This window comes from Mandrillus leucophaeus, unplaced genomic scaffold (genome assembly GCF_000951045.1).
Source record: "Mandrillus leucophaeus isolate KB7577 unplaced genomic scaffold, Mleu.le_1.0 Scaffold576, whole genome shotgun sequence".
Taxonomy (NCBI): Eukaryota; Metazoa; Chordata; class Mammalia; order Primates; family Cercopithecidae; genus Mandrillus; species Mandrillus leucophaeus.
In genome coordinates, this window is record NW_012106208.1 from 517642 (window position 1) to 540385 (window position 22744).

Here is a 22744-nt window from a genome sequence, read left to right on the forward strand (position 1 = left end):
AAAAAGGCCTCAGCCTTGAGGCGTAGACATGACGCATCTTAGGAGGAAGCTATTGCCCTGGAAGAACCCACTGTCTGCTGGGTTGAGGGCAGGGTTCCCCACTGGAAACCTCTAGGGCTTTAGCTACACTTTCCATCACTGTGGTTCCCAGGTAAACAGCTGAAAGGGTGCTTGCTTTTCCAGAAAGATCTGTGTTCTGATTCTATCCCCCATTCCTCTCTTGGCCTCTGTAGGCTCTGATCACAGATGAAAGCCCCTCTTCTTTCCTTACCTTGAAATTACAAGTCAAGAAGGGAAACAAGTGCACACAACTCAGGCTTATCAAAGTGTGACTCCACATGAGGCTGTGTGACATCCCCAAGGGCCTTTAATAGAAGAGGCCCGTGGACTCGACTCAAAGGTCAAGTACTCACATGGTGTTCCCCCGATGGGTCCCTGGAGGGCCCTCTCTAGGGGTCACAGACCTACATGAGAAGAGCCCTCACCTAAATACTAAGTATTTACACCTAAATACTAAGACCAGCCATGCCTACTAATCTTGCTCCAAATCCGCCCCCAAGAAACCAATGCCTGGACAGTCCCTCCCTGGAAATCTGTCAGAGGCAGCTGAAGTGAACCCAATCCCAAAGCCTCAATGACTTGTACCCAGGGCTTGTGGGAGCAGAGGGGTGTCTGAGGATAAATGACAGTCCTGAGGTAAGTAAGTGCGGAGATAGACAGGACTCAAGGGAAAGCAGATCTGTGGGAGTGAAACGTGAGAGATGGAAGCAGTAGGCTCTGGGCAAAGAAAAGTCAAATTGCTCCTGCAGCAGCACTAAGAACATGGAGCTGAGACCAGATTCCTGCACTACCATGAACAATCTTGAAGTCTCTCCTGGTAACTGGGGGAGAAGCATGGCCCAAGATCTTTTTACTTTCTAATTTCACACAGGCCAAAGGCCATGCATGCTTGCCTTAGCTTCTCCTAAAAGCATACGAAGGAGAAACAGACCAATTAGTTTACACTCACAGGGAACATCCAAAGATCCATACATGAGCATTCTCACTGCCCTGCCCCCTCCCCCCAGCCCCCGCCACGGCTGGGCTGCCCATTTCTGAGAGATGGAAGGGACAGAGACCACAACCTCCTGAGAGACGAGAAAACAAGAGAGGCTATGTGATCCATTTAAGGACACATACCAGGCAAGGGAGGTACTACAGTGCCACTCCTTCTTGAGAGATGAGCTAACAGGTTCAGAAAAGGCAAGGCTGACACTCAAAGATACAGCTGGAGAATAGAGCAGCTAGGATTTGGACTTAAGTTTCTCTGGTACCAAAGCCCAAGTGCTGCACCCACATGCTACACGGCTTCACAGGAATCAACTCTGACCGCATCCCACAATCTTGGAGGCCTTGAGATCATACAGAATCCAGCCCTCCTCTGAGAACCTCCCAGAACTAAAGGGTTGGCTAGGAGCCTGGAGTGCTGCCTGGGGCCTAAATTTAGTAGGTTCTAGGGTGGGTGATCTGGGGCTGGAGTTGCCAGTTTCAGTGGCTGACCCCAGGTAAGTGAGGGGTGCTATCAAGCAGGGATATCTGTGCTTCCTTCAGAGACGGCTTTTGGGCAAACGGGGCTGGAGTAGGAAGTCTCTACAGAAAGGTGCAATTTTTTTTTTTTTTTTGAGAGGTTCGCTCTTGTTGCCCAGGCTGGAGTGCAATGGCACGATCTTGGCTCACCACAACCTCCGCTTCCTGGGTTCAAGCGATTCTCCTGCCTCAGCCTCTCGAGTAGCTGGGATTACAGGAATGCACCACCTCGCCCAGCTAATTTTTTATTTTTAGTAGAGACAGGGTTTCTCCATGTTGGTCAGGTTGGTCTCGAACTCCTGACCTTAGGTGATCTGCCCGCCTCGGCCTCCCAAAGTGCTGGGATTACAGGCATAAGCCACCACACCCGGCCTGCAATTTTTTTATTTTTAACCTTCAAAAATCGAAGAGATCTTGTTTCTGGCCTAGGGGCTGGCCACGGAGGAGGCTGTGCCAGGCACAGTGACCTCAGAAGCTCTTTGGTGACTTCACAGCTGCAGGGCCAGGACCTGTGCCATCCTGGAATTTCAAGGTCTGACTGGCTCCTGACTGCCCTCAGCTAGGATCTAGGGCCCCCTTTCCCTTCCCAACTCCGCAAGGCACCTTGCCTCCAACCCACCAACATGGGTGGGGATAAGCTGGATTGCGGTGCTGGCGGTGAGGCCCCAGCATGTGCCATTCATCCAGCCCATGGTATGGAGGTGAAGGGAAGGCTTGCTGAGGGGCCCTCAGGCACCACAGCTGAGGAGCAGGTCTTGCTCCCCCGGCCACCGGAGGCTTTCTCCTGCCTGACATCCATGAAGCGGCAGAACAGGCCAGGGGCAGGTGGTTTCCCCAGAGGCAGCTGCTCCAGTCAGGTGGACACATTGTAGGGGCTGGAAACTCAGGGTTTTGTAGGTGTGGGATCTAGAATCCCCATCCAATTCTTATTCCTGCCCAGAGGCAAAAACAGAAGACAAGGCGGGTAGAGACGGCAAGTCACCCTAGATTCTGCTCAGGAGCACAGCTTTGGGCTAACCCAGCACCACTCTGGCTCTGGCCTCCACCATACACCTACCTTCACTATCCTACTGTTCTGCCTTCAAACGATTCTCATGTCAGGCAAAGGCTGATACAGAAATAGAATCTTCTATAGTTACAGTCCAGCAGCTTTCCCTCTGGGTGCACCTGAGACACCAGTGGATGGTTTTTAGAGGCTGCAGAGTGAACACATAAACCAGTGCACTTCCTGACCAGCCACAGGCCTCCTTCATACCTCAGGTTCAGCAGCTGAGAGGGGAGGGGCAGGAGGCCAGGCCAGCTCCCAAGCGCCAGCTTCTGCCTCATTCCTACCCAGCACTCCTGACTGCTCACCAGCTTTTCACATGGGCAGGGGAGTATCCTGCCTTCTCAAGCAAGACACTTACAGACAACTGTTAGGGAGCTCATCCGGGAAGCTGAAAGGGAGAGAGGAGTCTGTGTGCAGGACAGCCCGCTCCTGAATACTGCCACAGCCCGTTACCATCTGCCAGCTGCCATAGTCTGTGGAGAGAGAGGATCCGGGCAGGGGATGGTCCACTGATCTGGGGCAGAGAGGAGAGAGAGGGGAGAGGATGCAGTCAGTCATATGCCTGACACAGGCTCTGGAGGGGACTGGGGGGCTAGCACGGCCCTGGCTGCTAGGTTCTGTTGTCAATCACCGTCTCCAAAAGTCTAAAAAAAAAAAGCTGGACAAGTAGTGACCGACAAAAAAGAACAGATCACCAGGTAAGCTCAGCTGTGAGGACAGTACTTTGTGCAGACTTACTGTGGAAGCAAAAAACGAGAACAAAGCATGGCAGTAAGAGTGAATCAGAGCCACAGCCTGGGGCCAGGGCGTGCCTGTGCTGGGAGCAAACATGGCAAGGACAATCTCAACAGCACCAAATGAAGGGAGCAAGGCTAGCACCCAAATGAAGGTGTACCAGCAGCCGGGTCACCCATGCTTCCTGGCATGCAGATTTGCAGGGTGGGCAACACAGAACCCAGGAGTCCCATCAGAAGAGACAGAACAGGCCTCTTGGGGATTGTGGAGGGTATGACCTAGACTGAAGAGTGATGGAATGGGAGTCCTGAAGTCCCCCCCTTTCTCTGCAGTGCCTTCCAAGTGCCATAGTTTGTATTCAGAAGCATCAGCCCAGCCCAACAGACTCAGTGGCTATGCCCAGAGGGAAGGGATGAATCAGGCAGGCAGCCTGACAGCTTCATCAGGCCTTCTTCAGATGGAGGTTTGGGGGGTGGGAGGAAGAAAGTTGTGCTGGGAATCTACTGCTTCCGCCTCCTCCCCACTCAGCCAACCCCTCTCTTCTGTCCTGGGCAGTAGTCCAGCCAGTGCGGGTGAGGGAGGAGATAGGGAGACATCAAACAAGGCCCTTCCACCTGCTACCCCAGGTCCCAGTCCCCAGAGGGACATCGTCTTTGATGCTTGACCGTTTATTCTTTCATCCAAAAACAGCAGGAGGTGTTCAAGTAGGGACCCAGAAACAGGAATGAAGAGCGGGGATTGGGAGTGGAGAAAAACATTCACTGGCCTTGGCTCCCCCAGCTGGCTGGTGTCAAGGGCTCCTAGTCTGAGATGACAGCCCAACTGGTCACTGGGCCAGTCTTATCCCCAAGCAGCTGCCACTGGAGTGCAGCTGGCCAGGCACTGCAACTCTGGCAATCCTTAACCATCTCCATCTGTAAGACAGGTGAAGATACTTGCCTCATGTATCACAGCTAGGGAGTGTGAGAAGAGGTTTCTGTTTTTCCAGTCTTGTCGCCCAGGCTGGAGTGCAATGGCGTGATCTAGGCTCACTGCAACCTCTGCCTCCTGGGTTCAAGCAATTCTCCTGCCTCAGCCTCCCAACTGTAACCCCAAGTATCTGGGAATACAGACGCCCACCACCATGCCCAGCTAATTTTTTTGTGTGTATTTTTAGTAGAGATGGGGTTTCACCATGTTGGCCAGGCTGGTCCTGAACTCCTGATCTCTGGTGATCTGCCCACCTCGGCCTCCCAAAGTGCTGGGATTACAGGCATGAGCCACTGCACCCAGCTGAGAAGAGATTTTTAAAACCAAGAATGACTGCACATTTGTCCTGAAACAGAACCACCTTGGGACCAGGAAAAACAGATGGTTTTCTATGTTAAGGCTGCCATAAATCGGAACCCCCTACAACATACAGACTTACCACATTCATCATTCCTGCTAAACTCTAGAAGGTGCGTGATGGCAGCATTAGGGATGAGAACAGGACATGGTCTGTCACCTGACAGAAGCCCCTAGGGCCCAACAGAGCAGGGCTTCCTTGTTTCTAGATGGAGAAACTTGGGCTCAGGCAGTCTGTAAATCAAAGAGACAGCTCCCCAGGAGCAGCCTGCCCTGTGCCTCCTCCAGGTCACACTAGGCCTTCAGCCGGCACAACCCTGAGGCGCATCCTAGCTCCACAAATCTCATCTATTGTTCAAGCTGCAGGGTAGAATCTTTTCCAGTTTTAGTAGCTTGTGGGAAAACAACAGCTAAAAACCAGAATGTTGAGGGAATGGAAGGGATGCTGACTAGGACAAGGCACAGCTGGGGCCAGGAGCATGGGGAAGTTTCTCAGGCCCCAAAACCACTCCCCCAGAGCCAAAGAGTAACACTGGCAAGGGAAACATGGCCAATGGGAGGGAGTTACTGACTGGCTCCCCTCAAGGATTCCAGGTCCCCTGGGCTAGTCACTTCCCTTTACTTCCCCCATGTCCCAGCAGGTAACACCGGCCAAGAACTGCATTTGCAGCAGCTGTTGGATGGATTAGGCAGCACAGACAGCAGCAGTGTGTGTGATCCCAGGGGACAGAAGCATCTCTCAGCAGGCAGCCATCTTCTGCAGACTCTGGGATTTTTCAAGAGTGAGCACACTGGCTACAAAGGAGTTTTCCTACACGAGGTCTTTGTCAAAGGAAGGGCTACAAAGTGTCCATTCAGCTCCTGGGGTTGAGGGCAAAGGGCCATGCTAAGCAGGAAAGTGTCCACAAATACCACCATGGATTAGCTGGCTGCAGGGTACATCTACAGTGGGTCATGTCACCGGGAGTAAGGACCTGTGCCCATATACTGAGAAGAGAGGAAAAGCCTTCCAGTCAGTCTATGAACACGGGTAACTTAACCAGCTTCAACAAGAGCCCAAACCCTTTTGCCCTGAGCAGCAGAGGGGTCCAATCTCCACCCCCTCTGCTCTCCCACTACACAACTGGAGAGAACATGGGACCAAGCAACCCTCAAACTGGATGGTGGTGGAGCTGACAACGCTTCAGAGGTCACCTGTCCACATCCCAGCGGCTCGGACCTCTGCCTAGGAGGGTGGGAGCTCAGCAACATTTCACTTCCTTAGTGGGATGCAGCTCAGGGCCCTCTTCATAGCACCCAGAGCTGTAGTTGCTACGGGCTCCCACCTCCCCAGATGCCCTACTGACAGCCAACTCAGAGCAGGTGTCTTTTAGCTAGTCCTTTCTGGAAGCGGGTACAAGAATACTCACACAAACCGAGCTGGCTCAACCCAGGCAAGAACACACAGGTCGGGATGTGGGCCTGGCCTTTTATGCAGCTGCCTAGTGCCATGACAGGGCCTACAGGCTCTCAGACAAATGACTGATAAGGCCAAATCCTTAACCACAGCTACTGTTTGCTGGGCATTGGTAAAAAGGTATCTACTATGAGTATTTACTCCATCCATCCCAATCCATCCCAATCCAGTCCAATCCATCTATCTGTCTAGCCATCCATCCAATCTATCTATTTAATCTATCTTTTGTATTGGCAGGGTCTCACTATGGTGCTCAGCTTAGTATTGAATTCCTGGGTTCAAACGATAATCTGACCTTGGCCTTCCAAAGTGCTGGATTACAGGCATGAGCCATCAAGTCCAACCCATTATTTCATTTTAACCCAAACTTACGGGGGCCTGAATCATTTTTCCCCCTTTAAAAACAGGATAAAATAACTGAGCTCAGAAGGGATGTGATTTTTCCAAGTCAGACAGCTAGGACTGCAAAGCTACAACTGAAACCCAGGTCTGACCAAAGCCCTTGCAATAATACACTCATCTTTCTTCCTGATAAGGGGTGGGCACCTCAGAAATCGGTTCATGGACCACCACATAACCTCCAATGGGAGTAAAGCACACAGCTTCTACCTATAACTGAAAAAAAGAGGCTCTCATGTGACCCCTGGATGTGAGAAAGGAAGCAGCATGTCATCCTGGGAGCTGCTGTCAACCATTTTGCCACCATTAGGGAAGCTGGCCAGAGAACAAAGCTAACATGCAGAAGGAGGCAATGGGAACAAACTACAGGGAAATAGAGCTGGAACCTTGATCAGGCTGCACTGGAAGACTGATTTTCCACTAGGCTTTTCTATATACAGTCGTTCCTTGTTATTCCTTTTTATCACAGGGGATTGGTTCTAGGATCACCACCCACTTACCACCCCACCAATACCAAAGTCCTTGAATGCTCAAATCCCTTACATAAAATGTAGTAGCACAGCTGATCCTTGAACAACACACATGAACTGCATGGGTCCACTCATATGCAGATTATCTCCTGCCTCTGCTGCCCTACACAGCAAGACAACCCCTCCCTCCACTTTCTCCTCAGCCTCCTCAGCAAGAAGACCCTTATGATCCACTTCTACTGAACACACAGGAAATACAGTTTCTCTTCCTTATGATTTTCTTAACATTTTATTTTCCTCTAGCTTACCTAAGAATACAGTATATAATAGAGATAGCACACAAAATATGTGTTAACTGACTTTATGTTATTGGTAAGGCTTCTAGTCAACAGCAGGCTATCTGTAGTTTTTGAGGAGTCAGAGTTATATACAGATTTCAACTGAATGGGGTGAGGGACAGCCCTAATCCCTGCATTGTTCAAGGTCACTTGTATTTGCATATAACCTATGCATATCCTCCCATATGCTTTAAATCATCTCTAGATTATCTGATACAATGTCAATACTCTGTACACGGTTGTTATACTGCATGTTCATTGTATTACTTTCTATTGTTTATGTTATCTTGAATGTTTTCAATCTGGTTGGCTGCTCATGGATGTGGAACCTGCAGATATGGAGGGCTGACTGTAAATGTGTTTCCTTTACTGTTTCAGTCAGTGAGATGTGTTTTCTGTTACTTGTATTTGAAAACATCTGACAAGGCTGATACAGAAGGTTTGAAGGTGTACAGCTAGGAAGGACCTTGGAATTACCTAAGCCTCTGATTACACAGATAAGAAAATGGAAACCGAAAGTCATCAAGTGATATGTCATGAAGTCACACACAGTTAGTACTTGAACTAAGATACAGAATCCTGGGTTCTGAGGAGACCTGGCTGTCACCTAATCTAAACTTACCCTGCTCCCACCCACAAGCAGACAGCCTAGGACAGAGCTAGTTGCTCAAGAGTAGTTAGCAGGTGGTGGAGGTTGGGGGAAGAGTAGCTAACCGGGCAGCAGAGGTTGGTCCCTGTGTTGCTACTCAGCTATTCAACCAGGCTGCTGGGCATCCCCCAGCAAACTTCATCTGCTCTTCAGGTAGCCTGGCTTCAAGCTGGGCTCAGTGGTGGCACCATCCCTCCTTGGGCATGGATAATGCTGTGCTAGCAACCCCCCTACTCCTAAAGGATGTGTGACTTCAGAGCAGAGGCCAAGGCCATGCAAGGTAGAGCGACCTGCTAACCAGAGGTGGGGGAGGCATGTGAGCTCAGAGCATTGGTCCTGGCCCGTCTCAGCCCTCAACCCTGTCACTGATGGAGAGATTTAACAATGGTCCAGAAGCTTAATCAGAAGCTGCTGCAGCAACAGCTAACAATGATTAAAAACCACCAGGCTTGCCAATAAGGGGTATGGGCTGGGGGTTAGTAAGAATTGGCACCCCACAGAACTTTCTTCCCAACCTGATTCATACCTACTACTTAACTTTGAACAAAGCTTCACAGATTCATTCCATGGGGGAATCCTGCTTTAAAAGAGAGATGCCTGTAGAATTTGGAGCATAGAAAAACCCAAAGAATTCACATTAGAAGAATTTTGGTTGTCACAGACAGCTTCACTAAAAGGTTTCTTTCCATACAGCTTCTCCTAACACATTAAAGACCTGGCTATTGTTACCTAAGAGGCAGGGAAGCTAATCCCTTAGGCACTTTAAGAGACTAAATTAACTTTAATGGTAATGGAAATATATAATTAGAAGGCTCCAAATCTGAATAATCTAGACTTTCAAAACCTCTGACCAATAGGCATCCAAGTCAGAAGAAGCCTGGCTCCAGACAGGCCTCCCCCAAACAGACCAGCAGAAGGATCAAACACCTCACAGTCGCCCACCCCACGCCTTTCAAAGCCTTGCACCCATCTTGGTCCAGCTATCCCAAGTTTGGCCAAGTCCCAGTGTGCAGGGCTCTGAGGTCAGGAGGACAACCTTTATCCTCCTCAGCCTCCCAAGAGAGGGCCTTGGTGGCCATCCTGACTGGCCACAAGAGCCTGAGCCACGTCCTGCAAGCAGAAAGTCACCTGTGAGACTGAGGGACACTATCACAAGATTGCAAAGTGCTATTTTTTGGCAGGCAGGAGATGGCGAGCTAGGGTGTGGTAATGGGTGATGGGGTGCTGCCTCAACTTGGGAGCTCACTGCAGTCTGGGCAGTTAAGACTGAGGCAGGACCCAGAGGACAAGAGGAACCTTCTGGTTTCCTCCCTAGTAGTTCAGCAATGCTGCACAGGCAGAAAAGGACGCAGGGACCATGACCTAAAGCCACAGCCTGGAACAGTGAGGGTCACACAGTGCCACTGCAGCCCCAGAATGGCCCTGAAGACAGCTGGGTGCAGACAAGGGTGATGCGGCAGCAGGCATGCACACAGAGGATGGGACGGGGCACCAGCACATGGGCTTGTCTGTCTGGCCCCGTCTCTGCCCCACCACTTCCAAGACACCTCCTATGGGGCCAGACAGCGTGTGGCTGTGGTTTCACAGACTCAGCTCCAGCACTCAGGCAGTGTTCTGAGCCGAAGAGCTCACTCAGGAGTGAGCACACAGGGCCCCTGTGGGCAGTGCAGTCTGGAACACCCACTCCCGCTTATCTGCTCTGCCTACGTGCAGAGGATGTTCTTCCCCATATTCCTTCATTGCCTGTTTTTGCCCAGAGGGAAAAATCATAGCGGGGTGATGGGAGGAGGGTTTCAGAAGTTTCAGAATGTTTTTCTTCTTAACAGACCTATTACTACCAAGGACGAAACTGAGTCTGAAAATCACATGGATGTGATGTGGCAGAGCTTGACTTGAATCTGGGATGGACTCCAAAGCTCACGCCCATTCTTCTAAATGCCCCTTTCTCCCTGGAATTCACTAAGGGCCTGAAGTCCCACACTGCTTTATTCGCTCCAGAAAGGCGAGACATTCTCAAAGCTTTAGAAAACAAAGCAATTTACAGGATTCTTTCGACGGGAGTATGAAGTGGAAAAAGTGGTAGGAAATGCTTTTCCGAAGTGCCAGACCAGTCCTCAGTCCTAGCCTCTGGCCCGTGCTCAGCTCTAAACTCACCTAGAAAGCACCATTCCTGCAGGACCCTTCAGCCACAGCCCTGGCACGGCCATCCTGGCTGAGCTGCTCCCTTTCCAGGTGTGCAGTCACCACCGTTTGTCCCAGCCACACACATGTAGCTCAGTTCCCTAACATCTGTTCTCACTGCTCCACCAATTCAGACTTGAGATGTGAGAGCCAGAAGGGACTCAGAATCTAGATCCATCTCTTCAATCACAATGGGAGGTGCGCCTAGGGGGCTGGGATCTGCCAAACGTAACAAGTGGAGGCAGTCCCTATTCCCCACCATCACATCACAGCCACAGCACTTCTGGGTTCCCCTGCATTCTGCTAGGGTTCGAGGAAGGAGTCTCAAACCACTCTACAAATCAGCCCTTGCTTTATTACCAAACACTAACCCATCCTCCAAATACTGGGCCTGCAAGCTTAGAAACCCCATCTTGAGACCCTAGCTCAGGTGCTGGGCCCCCGACCCTCCAGTCTTTTTAAGGGGGAAAGCTAGCCACTTCCAACAGCAAGGGCTTTGGAGCTCCTCACCTGGGTTTGGGGACCTCCAGGGGACTGCTACCCATCCTGAAAAAGTTATCAGAATGGTTTGAGGATGAGGAGCTGGAAGACCTGGCTTCCACCAGCCCCTGGTGGGAAGGCAAGCGGTCCTCTGAGGGTTGTGGCCGGTTCCAGAGGACACTCTGTGGAGAGGATGAGTGGCTCTTCCTCCTGCAGTGGAAGGAGCAGGGCTGTGAGCCAGGGGCCACTGCAGGCAAAGCCCTCTGCCCACCCTCACTGAATTTCAGGCCCAGGCTTTACTTCCACTGGGAAAACGTCACATAGGAGTGGGCAAACATTAGCACTCTCTCCAGCTCAGGGCCATGGGTAGCAGGGCTGGGTCTTTATGGAGGGTCTATGGCATCCAAATCACACCAGCCTACTGGCCTCGAAGTATGTGCTAGAAAATGACTCCTCACTGTTCAGTCACTGCCCACCTCCATATGTTATGCAAAATCTTTTTTTTTCCTTCTTTTTTTCCCCCTAAGAGACAGGGTCTTATTATGCTGCCCAGACTGATCTCGAACTCCTGGGCTCAAGTGATCCTCCTGCCTTGGCCTCCCAAAGTGCTGGGATTATAAATATGAGCCACCACTCAGGACTGTGCTATACAACATCTTGAGCCATATGTCTATAGTGAAAGTCATCAGGGTCTCAATTTCATGAAATTCTCAAAGGAGCTGACCTTCAAACAAGTTCCCAATTCCCTATCATCTTATACCCACCTTTTTGGTTTTCTTTTTCCAAAATGGCCCCCTATCTCCCCAACAAACGATACAATGGAGCTCCTCTAATACCAGCCTCCCAGCACCCCCCTGCCCTACCCTGCCCAGCCGCTTCTCTGTCCCACAGGGAGCCCTAGCCCTTTATGCTCCTGGGTCACCACAGGCAGTGCCCTTCACCAACCAGATGGCTGGCTTCCGAGGCCCAGTAGAGACAGCAGGAGCACGGAGCTATCTTCTCAGCTCTTCTGTTGGGGGCCCCCTTTGTTCTCGGGGCTCCAGCCTGACTCCCTGGTGCTGATGGCCCTGGGCCACAGCTGTGAGTGACCTTGGTCCCAGTCTGGCCCCTTACCAAGCTGCCTGAGTCGGCGCTCCTGCTGGGACCAACTCCACGGCCTCATAGGTGAAGCTCCCAGTGGCTCCTGGGGAATTCTCCATGACCAGGGAGAAGTCGCTGCCAAGGCTGGTGGTGCTGCCACGGTCCTTTCGTCCTAAAAGTAGCCAGTGCCATCAGTCAGCATGTTACCTTCTCCCACTACTGGTCCCTCACCTTTTCTATACCACATAACTTGGGGGAAAAAAAAAAACAACTCCTAGGACGAACAGTTCCTGCCTGATCTGTACTCGGGAAGATGCATGGAGGAAGGGAAGTCTGTTGGGGCCCAGGACTCACTCAGCATGCAGATGTCTTCCAGGGTGAAGCCTCCATCCCGGGCTGGCAAACTCTTCCTCCTAGAAACAGAAGCTGGAGCAGTAAATTCCAGATCTATCTGGGGTTTTATTGTCTCCCGTTCCTAATCCTGCCTGCTCTGGAAAGCAGCTCAACTCACTAGCAACTCATGGGGATGGGTCCTAGCCTAGGGAGTGTTGGGACACATGCTGCAAGGCTCTGTCCAACACACAGGTGCAGATTTTTTTTTTTTTTTTTTTTTTTGAGACGGAGTCTCGCTCTGTCGCCCAGGCTGGAGTGCAGTGGCCGGATCTCAGCTCACTGCAAGCCCCGCCTCCTGGGTTTACGCCATTCTCCTGCCTCAGCCTCCCGAGTAGCTGGGACTACAGGCGCCCGCCACCTCGCCCGGCTAGTTTTTTGTATTTTTTAGTAGAGACGGGGTTTCACCGTGTTAGCCAGGATGGTCTCGATCTCCTGACCTCGTGATCCGCCCGTCTCGGCCTCCCAAAGTGCTGGGATTACAGGCTTGAGCCACCGCGCCCGGCCCAGGTGCAGATTTCTGAGGCCAGCAAGGTCTGCATCCTCCTCATCAGCTTGTGCCCTGAGTGTTTGCGTTCAAATCTGGCCCAACATGCTTGTAGCTCGGATTAGGAAGGCAAACCAACTCAGGCAAGACCCCAACTCTCACAGGGGTCCTAAGGCAGTTGCCAGCCAAGACGCTTGCATTTCCCAGGCTGGAAGCAGCCTTCTGCCCCTTTGTAGGGGGCTGCAGTGTTCAGCCACACTTTCTGCTATAGGCCATGGAGGGCAAGAGTCAGCTTGAGCGCACTGGGAGTTGAGAGTCCTCCTACTCCTGGGCTGGCTTCTCCCTGCAGCAATGCACCTGTTCTCTTGGCCATCAGAGACCACTCATCTGTCCCAAAGCCTGTCTGCTAGTGTGACTCCAAGTTGACCCCAACATGGCCTTCCCTGCAGAAGAGCCTCTTCACCAGTGGCCTTCAGCAGGGACCGCTACCCTGCCCTCAGAGCGAACGCAGGAGGGAGCACCAGCCCAACAAGCAGGTAGGCAGGGCAGGAATGAGGTGGCCAGCCTCTGCCTGCCAGGGAGCAGCCCTTCTCAGAATGCCCTGGCCCAGCATGACACGTGCAGGCCTCCACTTACCTCTGGGTCTTCAGAGCAGAGAACTCCTCGGAGGTAATATGCTTCAAAAAATTGAAGCAGAAGAAGAAAATCTAAAGGAGAGACCAAAGAGCAATGCACAATGAGAAGAGCCGAGGAGGCAGAACTCCCAGGAGAGGGCAGCCAGCCACTCAGGTCAAGGCCCCTGCTGGACAGTGGCCCTGCTGTGGGACTCTGTGGGTGTTCTGGTCCATAAATGGTGTGGGTGGTACAGAGGCCTTGGCAGGGCCTGGCAGATGCACTTGGACCGGGGGAAGGCAGGAAGGGATTTCCTTCCTGGGACTGCCAGGGTTAAGCCAGCAATTTTTGTTGTTGTTGTTTGTTTTTTGAGACGGAGTCTTGCTCTGTCACCCAGGCTGGAGTGCAGTGGCACAATCTCGGCTCACTGCAAGCTCCGCCTCCCGGGTTCCCGCCATTCTCCTGCCTCAGCCTCCCGAGTAGCTGCGACTACAGGCACCCACCACCACACCTGGCTAATTTTTTGTATTTTTAGTAGTGACATGGTTTCACCGTGTTAGCCAGGATGGTCTCGATCTTCTGACCTCGTGATCCGCCCACCTTGGCCTCCCAAAGTGCTGGGATTACAGGCGTGAACCACCACACCCGGTCAGGCCAGCGATTTTTCAAACTATCGTCAAATTCAACATGTGTGTTCTCAGTGGTTAAAAAGGATAAATTGAAATGGTACCCTCTCCACTCTTCTAAGATTCCCAGGGAGAGACGCTAACAGGGAAGGACAGCTGCGGGAGAGACGACTTGGGCACAGGGAGAATAATGAACAAAGCAGGAACATAATGGAAGGCAAAGGAATCACATTTTTTAGGAGAGGCGCCCAAAAATACTGGTTCAGAACTAGAGGTGTGGGCAGCCTAGAGGTGTGGGCAGCCACTGTCTGGTCTAGAGCCTCCCTTGCTGAGAAGCTGTGAGGGTCAGGTCTTAAGCCTGAGACGGGCACAGGCAGGAGGCTCCTGACCCCACCCATATCCCCACCTCCATGAGCAATTATCTTCTTCCTTTCAGCCAGTGCCTAGCCTAGGGGCCTCCAGGAAGCACACACCAGGCTTCTGTTTCTGTGGTGATTCCCAAAGGCCTGGCCCATGGGCCCCTCCCTCAGAGAAATCCCCACTTGGCATCCCACGAGCCCTGTCAGTTTCTTCTCTCTGTGTGCCCAGGCAAGGAGCTTCCCCGCACAAGGAGAGGGTTGCCCAGGTCAGGTCAGTATGAAAATACTGTGTTACATAAGATTAAACAGGTGTTTTCACTGCAGACTTTGTAGTCTTTAATATGCTAATATGTTCCTCGAACCTCCAAGGTGAGGTGGGGAGATGACACAATCATGTTTAACTAATAGGCCTGGGGTTTTTGCTTTGGACACATCAGTGTCTGGATTGTCTCGGGGGTGGTAAACAAAAGGTCCTGAAGACGAACGCTGCAGTTGAGGAGAGCCTTTTGTCTACATGGAGAGATGCCAAGGGCTCAAACTCAGACACTACTTGGCTCAGCCCCACCCTCTGCAGGCAGATCTGGTCTGCTTTGTGGGGGTAGGGAGATTACAGGGAGGGTAGAATGTCCCGGAGCTCCGGGCAAGTCCCAGAATGAGAGGCTACAAAGAGGCTTCTTTAAGCACTGATTTCAATGCCAAAGTCACCGCCTCTGAGGAAGTTCATGGGGGCCTCTGAGGAATAGGCTTAGAGCTCTACAGCCCTGGCAGACACGGTAAGTGTTCAGAAGAAGAGATTTGGAAGGGGAGAGGAGCAGCTGAGACGGAGGAACAAAAGGAGGAGGCGCGAGATAAGATGCCCAGGAAGGAAGCAGCCTCACGAGGGTGAGAAAGATGAGAAACACACTTTGGGAAAATGGGGGAGTGGGGGCCAAAGAGAAGGAGCTGGCACTGTGGGACAGCTTCCGTGCTGGGCTTCTGGACTCATTCTCCTAGTGAGGCAGCACGCTTGACACCAGGAGACTCAAGGTGAAGCACATCACCCAAGGTCACCCAGGGAGTAAGGGGGCCAACTAGGGAACACACTCAGGGCCGACTCCAGACCTGCATGTGATGAAAACAGGCACTAACAGGTAAGGCCTGTGGAGAGTGGCTGACAGGATGGGGGCGCAGAGGTGGCGACGGGCATGGGGTAGAGAGTACTGAGCACATGGGAAGAGGAAGGAAGAGCAGGTCCAGAGGAGAGGGGACCTGGAGGCAACCATCAGGGGCAGGACCCTGCTGCCGGGCGTCCTGACATTGAAAAGTGGCTGAAGGGTGTGATGGGAGGGTGAGGAAGAGAAGTGCTGCTGCATTTTAGCTGCAGAGACGAGGGGCACAGAAAAGACTTGTAAGATGGTTCGAGAACTGAGCAGAGAAAACGAATGGCCTGTGAGAGGAAAGATCACAGGCAGCCAAGAAGCTTTGTAACTGCTCACCCCGACGTGTAGGCTTGTATTATCTCCACGGCACAGGCCCACGAGGCCCAGAACAGACAGCTACTGTGTGGGTGCTTGTCCTGCCATGCTGCCTCAGGAGGACAGGACAGGGGGCCACATCCCTGCATACCTGGGGCAAGGAGCTGTCCCTAAAACATGGAACTCAGACAGGCCACCCCCTACCCCTCTTTCAGTGCTGAGCTGCGCCCACAAATCATAGGTGGCACTCACCTCCTCCCCTTTGCTGAGCCGATCTACCAACATGTGCCTGAAAAAAATAGGGCGGAGAGGCAAAGTCAGCAGCACCAAGATGACAAGGCCAAGAGGACAGGGTCACCAGACACAGACTGTGTCACTGGCACCAGCATGGCAGATGGGGCCTGATCAGCAGCTTTGGTCCTTCTCAAGGGGTAGAATTATCCTTACCTCCAACCCCTGTCAAGGGAGCCACCACACAACTCACATACAGAAACTGTTACCAAGGCCCCAAAACCCGACTCCTGCAAAGGCTTACCCAAAGAGGAACCAGTCATAGGCCACAGTGAGGTAGAGGATCTCAGCGGGCTTCAGGGACGTGTGGATGAGCCCATCCTGGAAGAGACCACAGGAGATGTGACAGAGCCCTCTTCTTGTCCCCAGGAGCTAAACCATAACCAGACCCAGTGACAACGCAAGCTGACGAACACCCTGAAGGACAGGGTTAAACACATCTGCTCTGAGCAATGGCATCCCCTGCCTCAACCTGTCTGGAGACAATCCTAACACACCCAAAGAGCAGAGCGTGGTAGGGGCCCACTCATACTCACAGCCCATAAGGAAAGGCGCAGGAGGGAGATGAAGAGGGGGGTCCGATCCCAGCCTGAGATACAGTGTACCAGCAGCCCGCTGTCATCTACTCAGGAACCACAGGAGAGGATGCCCAGGAGAGAATCAGACATGGGCCGATGAGCAGGGAAGTACCACCACCCTGGCCTGGTGGAGAGAGCCAGGCCCCACCAGCTTCTGTCTTCCCCAGTGGCCTCCCCACAGCTCTTCTCCAGCCTAGTCCTAGAACGGGGTGAGTGGCAGGCATCTGGCTTTGTAGCCTCCTTTCTTCCTTTCTGGCTATAGTTCTCAGTGTACTTCTGGGGACACAGTGCAGCCTGCACAGTCCACTTTGCGCAGGTCATTTAGGAAGGGCTGACATCCCTACCCAGTTTCTCAGAGGGCACTACAAGTATTTTTTTGGGGGCGGGGAGTGGGCAGTGTGCAGGGCTGCATGAGTTGCAGGACAATGACTATCCCTGGCCAACTCCAACCACATGCTAGTACTACCTTCCCCATCCTCTAGTTTCTACAGCACCCAATATGCCAGACACACATTTCCAGAAGTGCTTTGAGGGGTAGGTACTGCCCCCAGCTAGAGAACCAGTGCCTGGCTCCAAGGGCTGGCATGTGACTTTGTGGCAACTCTCCCTCCAGTGACTAGTTCAAGGATGGGCACTTAACCCAAACTGGGCCAATGAGCATGAGCTCAGACTTTTACTGGAACTCCAGAGACTGAGGCAGTCTCCCCTGGTGGAGCTAAGATGGCGGAAGACAGGTCTGGAATGGCTGCCAGCCATGAGGCCAAGACAGTGGTTTTGAGAAACAGAGAAAGATTCTTTATGGTGTTCACCTGGCTCTGTTCTTGGGCCTTCTTGGTTCCATAAGCCAATGCATTTCCATTAGTTTGAGCAAGTGCAACTCCTACAGAAGTCCTGATTGCTACCAGGGATTTAGAGTCTGTCTGCTCTAGAGACATTGAGCAAGCCAGGCCCATCCCATCAAAACAGCCAAACTGGGTGGAGGACTCTGGAGAACAGGGCCTCTACAGGCTGTGTGCATCCGCTGAGCAGCCAGGATTGATTCTCTCATCTCATGCCTCATCTTTCTGAATGAGAGGCCCATCCTGGCCCCACACACAATGCTGATGAGCAATGCTGAGCCAGTGTGAAAATACCCTGTGCATGGCAGAGATGGTAATGAGTTCTTAATTTTGTTTTCCAGGATTTTGAGGACATGGAATAAAGCCACCAATGGACAAATCCCACCCAGCCTCTGGGATTCTAGGAACTCCCCAAATCCCTCTCCCACAGTGCAAAAGTTAGGTGTGCGACTCCAACAAACATACAGTTGAGGCAGAATGAACTGGGAACTCCCCAAGGGTGCAGTGGCTCGAGGGATCTGGAGGAGACAGACTCACCATCGCTGTTAACTAAGGAAAGCAGCAGCTTCAGGTAGTTTTGTGTTTGTTGCACCAGGTCCCAACACTGTTGGAGAAAATTGAGAAGAAAAGGGGTCTAAGAATGGACATTAACTCAGATTTAGAATTTAAAGTATTTAAAAAATAAAATGCCCAGAGTTATTCTGGGGCAACTACACAAGGCCCTTGGTCACAGACCACAGGTTTTGAATCCCAGATAATCTGGGACATTCATATTCCATCTCCAGCAGCTCCTACCACCTCTCCCTGCATCCCTCAGCCTGTGGACCCCCTACTCAGTGTGTTCTGACCCAATGTGAGTGAGGAACACAAAGGGATGCTGAGGCCAGGGTGATCCAGAGCCCCCTGCCCACATTAGGGTCCTCTAAGTGCTGGGCTCCTGGTGTGGCTGTCCAGGAATTCAGTACAGGTAAATGAAGAGCCCTGAGGCTGTGGCCAATGCCTCCAAATGGCCACATAAAAAGATTCATTGCTTCATTTGCCATCACATCATAGAAACTAAAACATCAACCTTTTCAAACATGCTTCATTTGCTTTTTATTGCTATTTACTGCATACTATCTTTTGATAAACAATAAATAAGGAGTCTAACAAGGAAAGTCTTTTTAAAAAGGAAGCTCATGAGGTGGGAGATGGGAAATTAAGCAAAAGTCCTTAAAGATGAGAACCTCTGTCCTAGCCCAAGTGCAAGGTTTAGTCCAGACCCTCTAAGAAACAGCCCACTCAGAATCTAGAACTCCATGGAAGGGCCTGACCCAGTTTTGCGGCACCCTCTTCCCTAGCTGGGGCAGCCTCTGTTCTCTTAAGATACAATTGCTTAGCAGTGTTCTGGGGCTGTGCAGAGAGGACGCATGCCAGCAAGACAGCACTTCCCAGGGGGAGGGGGAACACGGCACCTGTAATTGGAATGGCTTTCCCAGGAATTTAAAACAGGCTCATTTACCTGACCCTCCCACGCCCCTGGAGAGTTCTGACCCACTTTTAGTGGCTCCAGAGACAGGCGCTGCAGTGCTGTGCTAATAAAGTCATTATCAGTAGCTGCACAAGGGATCTCTCAACTCATCTGGCTCAACGTGTCAGACACACCATTGCCGATGGAGCAGTGATTCTCACAGGGCAAGGAAAAGCAGGAGAGGGAGGTAGGAGCTGCACTGCACCAAGCCCAGTGAGCATCAAGTGGGCTGGGGGATGACTGCAGCAGCCGGGGAGGGCAGGCCCCGCTAAGGACTAGAGAGCTGCGGAGTGCCAGCCAACATGATGGCTGTCTGGAGGAGATGCTGACCATCAGGGAGGGGCAGGAAGTTCCCAGGGCTGGGGAGGGCTGAGCTGGTAGAGGCCCAAGGTCACATGGCTGAGCTGAAGGCTAAATCAAGCCCTGCCAGACTCCAAAGTCCACATTCTTAATCATATGCTACACTGTAGTTACTCTTCCTATAACACCAGAGTAAGCAGCAGAAGTCTGAGGGGACTGCTCAAAGTGAGGACTGAGGAGATAAGCTTTAAAAAAAAAAAAAAAAAAAAAAAAAAAAACAAACAACAACTAGGCTCATGCCTGACTCTCTCATCCTATGTGCATCATGAAGTCGTCTCTGGGAGCTGAGTCGAATGCCATGCCTCTGCTTATGTTTCTATGCCTAGAGTACTCTTTCTCCCAGTTGGCAAACTCCTATTCATCCTTCAAAGGCCCAGACCAATTATCTTCTCTTTGGGGCTTCTGTGACCACTGCTGTAGACGATGGTTATGTTGTTGCCTATTTTCCTATTCTAATCTCCATGAGGGCAGAGGCTGCTTTGGCATCTCTAAGGCTTAGTGTTCAGGGACTAGGAGGTCACTGCAGAATGTTCCTTGCTGCCTGTTCATAGGTGGGGCAATGCTGAGTGCCTGAGGGGCAGCAGCCCCAGAGAGGGGTCTTAGTACACAGAAAGGGCATACCTCTATGGAATTCAATTCGGTTACATGGAGGGCAGCAAGACACATGTGTCCTGCCACAACTCCTCCTACCATTCATTCATTCATTCAGTGAGCCTCACACTGCATGCCTCCTGAAGGGCCTGGCACCAGGCACACAAGGGTGAATATGACCTCAGCCCTCATGGAGTCACAGGACAGGGGAGACAAAGCTAACCACCGCAGGCGTGCAACTAAAAGGAGACCTCTAGGATGCTGTGCGACCATGTGACTGGAGAGCCGAGCCTGATCTGTAGGGACATCAGGGAAGGCTTCTCAGAGGTAATGACATGAGACAGCATAAGCAACAGAGAAAGGAAACATGTGTTTCTGGCAGAGAAAACAGCATGTGTGAACCTGGAGAGGGTCGCCATTTTTTTTTTGAGATGGAGTCTCGCTCTGTCACCCAGGCTGGAGTGTAGTGGCGCGATCTCTGCTCACTGCAAGCTCCACCTCCCAGGTTCACGCCATTCTCCTGCCTCAGCCTCCTGAATAGCTGGGACTACAGGTGCCCACCACCACACCCGGCTAATTTTTTGTATTTTTTAGTGGAGACGGGGTTTCACCATGTTAGCCAGGATGATCTCGATCTCCTGACCTCGTGATCCGCCTGACTTGGCCTCCCAAAGTGCTGGGATTACAGGTGTGAGCCACCGTGCCCGGCCATGGGATGCCTTCTTAAGGAGCTGAAGGGAGGCAGTGGGGCTGCAGGAAGATCAGCTGGTCACAAGAACAGGCAAGACCAGACTGCATGGAGCTGGGTAGGCCATGTACAAGCTCTTACATTGTATTGTGAGGAAAATGGGAAGTCAGTGGTAGGTTTTAAGGCAGGGGTGACAATGATGGCCCTGCTCTATCATTTCAGTGGTTGCTATCTGAGCACTTCATTTCTAGTTACTCCTCAGTGAGGCCCCATACTCAGCTGTGAGATGCACTGAGACAGTGGTGGCCTGAGCTAGGCACTGCACGGGAGATGAGGGCAAGAAGGATTGCAGTTGCATCTGGGGCAGAGACTAGAGAACCAATGGGAGCTGGTGATGGATGTGGTGGCAGCAAAGAACTCAAGTTTCAGGTGTCAGCATCTGGGTAAACGGTGGCCATGGCCAACTCTACTCTGGACAGCGTAAGTCTGAGGGGCCACCTGAAGGGACAATGTGTGAAAGGTGATGCAGGTATGGATCAGAGAGGCCTGACTGTGGGCTCATGGCATGGATGATGGATAAGATCACCTAGGGAGATGGTGAAAAGGAACAGGGTACCAGCACCCCAGGGCTTTGCCGGCAGAAAGGGCAGAGCCCACATCCAGTGAAGGAAGAGGATGCTAGGAGCCCCAGTGAGATAAACAGGTTGAGCAACACCGAAGAGGTGGCCTCTTAGGAGGCACCTGCCTGACTGCTACACTCCAGCCCTGCTGCCTTCACGCCTGGAAGTTTATCAGTGTTCACTTCCCTGAGTTAGCCAGCTAGCAGCCTCTTCATAATTATCATTACAATCTGTCTGGTATTTCAGTTCAGGAGTCCCTTTCAAGCAGTGATCATATTTGAGCCTGGCACAACTCTGAAATAGGTACTGCCAACACCACTTTCAGGGGGAAGTGAGGTCATTTGTTCTAGGCCACAGAGCCTTGCAGGAAGGGCCAGGCAAGCTGGGACCTAGATCTAGGGCCTGCATCTACTAAGCAGAGTACCTCCTCACATGCACAGGACCCCTTCCTAAAGAGGTAAACATCCTTGGCGGGACCAGTGCCTGGAACTGTCACATCTCATTTGCTGAGTAGTTCATCAGATCCAGTTTGTACCTGCATAAGGAGAAAAAATGGTGCCGGAAGGGACCAGAAAGAGGGTGGTTTGGGGCAGAGTCTACTTGACCCCTGCATACAGCACATAAAGAAGGAAACCTGCCGGTTCTTTTATCTACTCAATCTGTCTAGACACAGCCTGGGACATGAGACCACAGCACAGGTAGCCCAAACCTGTTCCTTCTCCAGGCTTCCAGACCATAATAAACTGGCCTGCTTTCCTTCCCAGTGCTCCCTCTCTTGCAAACACCTGCATAGGGGAGACCTGACATCACCCTACTTCATACACTCAAACAGTTGCTGTGAGCATAAACGTTGTGATTAGGGGCTGGATATATACAGAGAAAACAAGATGGACTTTGCTGCTATCAGGACAACAAGAGTACTGACATTGGTGATGGGTTGCTTAACATAGCCAGGTCAGCCTTTCAAAGAGAGAGATCTCAAGGCTAGGTGGGAGCTGTCTAGACCTGGGGACAGGGGAAACTAGCAGGGAGGGAAAATGTTTTCTGTTGCTCACTGGCTCAGTCTTTCAAGTTCTAGGCTCTGTGCCTGCTTCTGTGCTGGGATACACAAACTGTGGGTCCCTGTCCTCCAGGATTTCAGGGAAGCAGATCTCTAAATCAGTGACTACAGCTCAGTGGAAAATTCCATGATGGATGTGCCCAGGGGGTTAATGGGAATATAGATGCAGGCATCCAACTCGCCAGGGATAAGGAAGAGGCAGATCAGGGAAGTCTTCCTGAAGCAGACACTTGAGCCAAAGCCTGAAGGGCAGTATGTCAGCCAGACAAGAGGAAGCTGAGAGGTGGCAGCCAGGCAGAGGCACAGGACATGGGAAAGGTCGCAGAAAAACAAAACTACTTGTTCTGTTTGAAGCAAGTGACAAGCAAAGCTACTGGCAGCCTTCACACCGTGTGGGCTAAGTAAGGGTAGAGAAATGTTTCCAGTAAGACTAGGGGCCCCTTCCATGGTGTGCAGTGACGGAGAAGAGCATGGTGGAAGTAATTTTAACGTTTCTATAATCAAATGAGGTCAGGCAGCTCTGTACTTCCTCTGGCTGAACACACGTTTAA

At 51.7% G+C, this 22744-nt stretch overlaps 1 protein-coding gene across 1 annotated transcript in view; it reads right to left on the minus strand.

The window, feature by feature from the left end:
• MTMR14 (myotubularin related protein 14) overlaps nt 1-22744 on the minus strand; it is a 64316-nt gene that overhangs the window by 1979 nt on the left and 39593 nt on the right. The window contains exons 11-19 of the mRNA XM_011998600.1: nt 17902-17968; nt 16484-16569; nt 16192-16268; nt 15909-15945; nt 13242-13312; nt 12083-12141; nt 11762-11900; nt 10679-10858; nt 2973-3128 (exon numbers count right to left, since the gene is read on the minus strand). Of these exons, the coding sequence (XP_011853990.1) occupies nt 2973-3128; nt 10679-10858; nt 11762-11900; nt 12083-12141; nt 13242-13312; nt 15909-15945; nt 16192-16268; nt 16484-16569; nt 17902-17968 (872 nt within the window). The remainder of the gene's footprint in view (nt 1-2972; nt 3129-10678; nt 10859-11761; nt 11901-12082; nt 12142-13241; nt 13313-15908; nt 15946-16191; nt 16269-16483; nt 16570-17901; nt 17969-22744) is intronic.